General features: G+C 62.6%; 1 protein-coding gene across 1 annotated transcript; it reads right to left on the bottom strand.

Annotated features, from left to right (window-relative positions):
• Window positions 1-3,701: 3,701 nt before the first annotated feature.
• On the bottom strand, window positions 3,702-4,850 carry ANKRD63 (ankyrin repeat domain 63). The gene has a single exon (XM_004092962.2). It carries the CDS (start codon window positions 4,848-4,850, stop codon window positions 3,702-3,704), a length of 1,149 nt encoding a protein of 382 aa, XP_004093010.2.
• Between the last annotated feature and the right edge of the window lie 1,150 nt (window positions 4,851-6,000).

Below are 6,000 nucleotides of genomic sequence, written 5' to 3'. Positions count from 1 at the left end.
GGAGGTGATGAAAAATAGACGGGGCTACTTCCCCAGGGGAGAAGAGCCCACCAGGAAAGCCAGGGCCTTGCGCTGCATTTGCTGGGGGTGGCCACAGTGGCTGACGACCACCCCGCGTGTCAGCTTCTCCCGTCCTCTGCGTGCTCCTCGCCCCCGCCCCGGACCTCCAGCTGTCCATAAGTGGTCTGAAACTGCTTCCAGTGGGAGAGCAGTCCCTGCCTCATTCCTCAGGACTAGGGGAGATGGTGTGGAGTTCAGAAAGAACGGAGCAGAGCCTGGAAACCAGGGAGCCTGGGCTCTCGTCCTGGGGGTGGGGAGGTGGATGAAATTATCTTGCAACTTCCAGCTCCCACACGGATTCCCGCACGTCCTGCCTGAGATCTCCCACTGCCCAGGGTTCAGGAGCAAGCCAGGAGCAAGGAACCATGCAACCTTTCTTTCACTCCCTAGTGCATTCACACCCTGACAGGTGCCCTGGTGCTGTGGCTGGCCCAGCCCATCCCCCCAGCTCAGCAGAAGCAGCACCTGTGACTTACCTTCAGGAGCCAGCACAGTGGGACGGGCAGGGCGGAGGTTCACTAAGGCAGGGGCCTTCACAGGAGGCAAGGGCTCCGTCCATCTCTCCAAAGGGAGCCGAGGGTCAGGAGTGCTTGATAAGGCAAAGAGAGGCCAGTTCTCGCAACGGAATACTGGATTTATTAACTATTCTTTGAGTTCTAACAGTCCTTCCACCACACAATATCACTCTGAAAGGGTGTGCGTATGTCCCACAGCTCACACACAGACCACTTCTGATCTTAGGGTACCCGAGCACCAGCATCCTGGGTGACTCTTCACAATGACAAAAGCAACAAGAATTGGAAAAGCAAAATATTTAGAAAAGTCTCTTCTGAAGGTAGAGATTGCTAGAGAGGACCCAGCCTCAACACCCTGGGGCTGACAAAGGGAGTTCAGGGGAGAAAAATGTGGTAAAACATGGAAGTTCTGCACGGAGCCGGGCCTGGGAAGGAGTCTGTATGTATGGACAGCAAGGCAGTCAGACACACGATGCAGTTCAGACAGGAAAGAGCCGCTGCAGTTGTTTAGAAACATCGCTTTCTACCACCAAGCTCTTGGCAGCTTCACAGAGAAGAGCCCTCATGCTTGTTTATCCAGTCAAGAGGGCCCAGGGTGACATTCAACCAGAAAGCCGCATATCAGAGATACTGGAAAGATTACAGCACCTCTGATACAATGTGCAACCCAGACTTCATGCTGTTAAGCCAAAATACTTGCATTCCTACACCACTAAAAACGTCATTAATATTCAACACAGTTGAAAAGGGAGTACATGAGCAAGCAAGGGTCAGAAAGCAGCAGTTTGCACTTGGGGTGTCCAGTGGTCCCCACCCTACCCCAGACCCTCTCCCTCAGGCTTTTCAGGCACTTGGTATTGTGCACCCACCACCCAGACAGGGGGACTGAGGAGAGGCAGATGTTTTGGGAGAAGAGGGGAGGGAGAGGGCAGAATACCTCAGAAACCGAGGGAGAGGGCAGAATACCTCAGAAACCAAAGCAAATATCAGAAGAAAACTGCATAATCGGCAGGTGCCAAGAGAAGGGTTGGCAGCTCCAGCTTTTCGGAAGAGAGCAGTAGCTCTCAGGACACACAGCCTTAACTTGGAAGATTTAACTTGGGGTCCTTAGTGAAGGGTCTGGGCTCCTGCTACTCTCAATGCAAGTTTTTGTTCATTATCCCTCACTTCACTGCTGTGAAGTGACTTCAAGTATCCGGATTTAATATTCTACAAGAGGAAGAGGATTCCACGATAAATGCACATGGAGGACGAAGTACACACGGGTGATCCCAAAGAAAACCGGGTGTCTGAGCTCCGAGCCGGGGCGCAGCGGGGAGGACCCAGCGCTGCCACCAGGGGGCACCAGAGATCACGTCCAGTGCGCCGGCCAGCGTGGCCTAGCGGATGGGGGCAGCGGGGGGCAAGGACTGGATAGGTGTCCTGACACCTGCACGAGGCCCACTCCTGGCCGCCCACCCCTCACCGCCAGGCCCAGCAGTATCTCGGCACAGTCATTCTCGCTCTGGGCAGTTCCCTGGGAGTTGCTGGCGAGAAGCCTTCCGTACCGCAAAGGCAAACAGATCGACGTCTTGCAAAGACCTTACTGCAGGCAGGTGAAAGGCTTCAAGTTCCACCCTCAGAATTCACAAAAGAGCCCCACCTGCCGCCTCCCCGCGGGCCAGGCGCGCTGACACACGTGCTAGCGCTTCCGCAGGGTCCTAGCGCACGCGCCCCGCCGGACCCCCGCCCCCAACCCCGCTGCCTAGCTAGGCCAGCACAGGGCAGGAGGGTGGGGGCGAGAAGGCAGGGGACAAAGGACAATGTCAGCAAAGGCCCTCTGACTCACTCATCTGCCCAGTAATAAAACTGGGCCGGGCCTGCGTCCCACGCGGTAGGACCAAGGCAGGAGTCCCGGGTCTCGACCTCTAGCATCCATCATCCGCCCTGCCCCCCATTAACGGCCCAGCAAGAAGCAGGAGCCGTTTAACAGGCTCCTTCCAGCTCTCCCCAGAGTTTGATATAATTTAAACCTGGACCTGCGGCTCGTGTGGGCTCCCGACTCCCGCGCGCCGCCGTTTCACGTCGCAAACACTTCAGTCAATTATCCCCCTCGCGGAGCTTCTATTTAAAGAGATATTGTCAGGCTCTTAAGCCTCGGAATCAGACCCGCTGCTTTCTGCTTCATATACAAAGGCTTAAAACACGAGTTCTTTGAGGATTGGAAGAAATACAATTAAGCACAGCCTTCGCAACCGTTCCACCCCGCGGGAGCACCCACGTGCGGGACCGGGGAGCTGGGAGGTGTGGAGGCGGGGAAGCGCTCAGTCCTTTCCATTTCAGGCCTCTGTGAGCCAGCAGAAATAGGGCTTGGGCCTCCAGGGGTGAGGTGTTGAACCTCGATGATGGAATTCAAATGCATTTGGGCTGAAGAGCGGGCTGGCTCAGGAGCCCGGAGTTGGCCTGGGTAGGGGTTGTGTGGAGCAGTGACCCCACATTATCAATGAAGCTGAATCCTGGGGCAGAGACAGAGGGAGCTGGAGTTACCCAGGAGCTGATTCAAGGGACAATTGGTCTACCCTGGAAAATCACAACAGCCAGACCCCTTCCTCCTCAGCCCTCCAGTCCTGAAAGGCTCTAGGGCCCCCTCGGTCCTTTCGTTCTCCCACACTTCGAGGGAAAGGAGACTTTGGTAATTTGTGGGATTATTGTCAGCATCAGTAGGCAGAGAGTGGGGAGGCTGGGTCTTTATTCTCCAAGGTGGACCCTTCTACTTGCCTGGCTGCCCAGTTGTTGGGAAACCCAGCGAGGGGAGGGGGACCGCACAGGAGCGACAGGTGGCTAGGCCGACCCAGGACTGAGCCTGAGGGCTGGGGAGGGGGAATCCACCTTCCTGGCTGTAGCCTACGGAACCAGTCAATCGACACCTCTAGACCTAGGCAGGGAATACCGAGGAGCACAAAAAAGAAGATGGAGGTCCCTTATTTCTGGTGGAGGGCTGGTGAAGGTCTCGCCTTGGCAGGGAGGCAGGTTCCAAAATGGACTGCGGGGGGCGGCTGCCGAAAAGGTGAGGGACCTAGAAGGGAGAAATACCAATGGAGTAGAAACGGGAGGGTGGGGGAAGCAGGCCTCGGGCCTTGGCGCCGTTTACCGCTGAGCACGCAGCACCACAGCCTCGGTGCCCGCCTGCCAAGGGTTCGGCCCAGGCACCGAGACAGGCAGAGCGTTGGCCTCTAACTCCAGGCCACTCTCGGGCCCTGGCGCCTCCCCGACCAGGCTGGGGATATCTGGGGCTGTGGAGCGTCGGCGCAAACCCAGGCGGCCAGAGCCGGGGCCGCCCTCCGGGTGGGGACTGAGGCCAATGGGGGCTTGCACTAAGGTTGGGGGCGCTCCCTCCAGCACCTCCTGTGAGCGCCACCGCCCAGTCCCCGAAGACTGGGGCGAGTTTGGTAGGGCCATCAGGGCCCCAGCCCGCAGGCGGGCCGCCTCCTCCTCGGTTACCGCACCCAGAGCCAGGCTCATGCTACGACCCAGCTCGGGCCGTTCGCTGCCCTGCGCCCGGTGCCGGCCCGAATTCTTGCCCGCTGAGCCAGCCTCGCCGCCGTGGCCGTGGCCGCCCGCCGCTCGCGCAAAGCGCGCCAGGAGAGGCCGCGGGAGGCGGCGGGGGCTGGGTCGTCGACGCTCGGGGCTGGCCGCGGGGGCCGGGTGGCCAGGGGGACTATCGGAGTTGGAGCCCCGAGCCGCAGCAGCGGCGGCGGCGCGGCCCCAGGGCCCGGTGAGGGCCTGCACACAGGTCCCGTGGCCGCGGGAGGCAGCCAGTTGCAGCGCGGTGAGCCCCGCACGGTTGGTGCGGTCGAGGCGCAGGCCTAGGCGGCGGAAGGACCGCACCAGGAACTCGAGCACCGCCCCGTGGCCGCAGGCCGCCGCCCACATCACCGGGCTGTTGCCCGCAGAGTCGGCCGCCTCGGGGTCACCGCTGAACTGCACCAGCAGCTGCACGGCGTCCAGGTGGCCTCGCTCGCACGCCAGGCTGAGTGCGGTGCGGCCGCGCTCGTCCCGCAGGTTCACGGCAGCACCCTGCTCGAGCAGCAGCCGCACGAAGCGCGCGCGCAGCGCGGGGTCGGGCAGCCCCACTGCCACCATGAGCGGCGTACGGCCCTGCTCCGCGCGGCAGTCGATGATGCTGCGGTCCAACGCATCCAACACGAAGCGGGCCAAGTGCACTTTGCCCGCCTGCATGGCCTCCAGGAAGGTGCGCGTCCCCGCTCGGGGGCACAGGTCCTTGGGTTTGAGCATGGCCCCGGCCGCCTCGCCCGGGCAGCCTGGCAGTTCCGCACGGGGGCGCCCCTGTTCTCGCGCCCCGCGGGGCTCCGGCCTCCGCCGGCGCTCTGATACCTCTCACTCCGCGCGTGGGCGGCTGCAGCCGAGGGTCCCGAGGTTCCTACTCCGGTGTCTGGGAGGCTCCGACTGCCCCGCCGCTCCTGGGCCGCACGCCTGGCGTCTCGCCGCTCCTTCCCCGGGCCTCCCGCCTGGAGGTGTTGATTGCTCGCTACTCCAGGCTCCGCTCCTGGCCCGCCACCAGACGTCGGGAGCCAAGGCTCGACCCTCTCCCGAGTCTCCAGCCGCTTTCCCCGTGTCCGGCGCCCCTCAGTCCTCGTGGTTTGGAGCCGCCGTGCCACTCACCCGCACCCCGGGCAGCCCCCGCTCCCCCGCAGCGACGGTGGCGCCCGCCGTGCACGCCTGCCTCCAGCCCTGGCGGGGCGCGCCGCTCCTCAAGCTGCTGGCGCCGTTCCTCCGCCTCCTCCCCTCCCGCGGGGGCCGGGCCACGCCAGGGCGCTTGCTCCTTCCTTGGGGGGCTCAGCGGCGCGGGAGCTGCCGCCCGCCTAGATACCTGACTTTATAGCCTCGGGGGTCTCCATGGCAATGGCTGTCCTGGGAGCGGACTGCGCCGTCAGGGCAGAGACGGACGGGGTGGGGGAGACCGCTCCTGACCCCCACCCCTTCGTGGGCCACGAAGTCGGGGAGCGGTTCCTCCTCCGCGCTCCCCTGGGAATGCGGCGGCGGTTGCGGGGCGGGGGCGGGGGCTGCTCGCCCGGGGGCCACATGCACCCGACCGGGCCAATCCCAAAGTCGCAGTCTTCTCTCCCCGCCCTCCGCCCCCACCCGAGTCGGTGCCCTGGGCTCCTTAGAAACTGGCGGGACCTCGGGCTCGTCGGGGAAGACTGAAAGCTGCCCCCAGCGGTCCAGGGTGAAAGGAAGTGGGACCCCATGAGCGCAGAACTGGACCACGCGCGAGCTAGGGGTGGCAGCGAAAGGCGGATGAGGAGTAATCTGGGGGAGGGGGTATACGTGCCGCGGGTTGGGGGCGCTCAGTCTGGCTGGGAACTGCCACTTGAAGTGCAGAGAATCACGCACTAACACGTAATTGTTCCTCCCGCACACGCTC

This window comes from Nomascus leucogenys, chromosome 6 (assembly GCF_006542625.1).
Source record: "Nomascus leucogenys isolate Asia chromosome 6, Asia_NLE_v1, whole genome shotgun sequence".
Taxonomy (NCBI): Eukaryota; Metazoa; Chordata; class Mammalia; order Primates; family Hylobatidae; genus Nomascus; species Nomascus leucogenys.
Note: the sequence above shows the minus strand (reverse complement) of the source record. Positions and strands in the feature narration are given on the sequence as shown.

Excerpts from the sequence above, each read along its gene's own strand:
- ANKRD63 (XM_004092962.2), bottom strand. The coding sequence starts at position 4,850 with ATGCTCAAACCCAAGGACCTGTGCCCCCGAGCGGGGACGCGCACCTTC.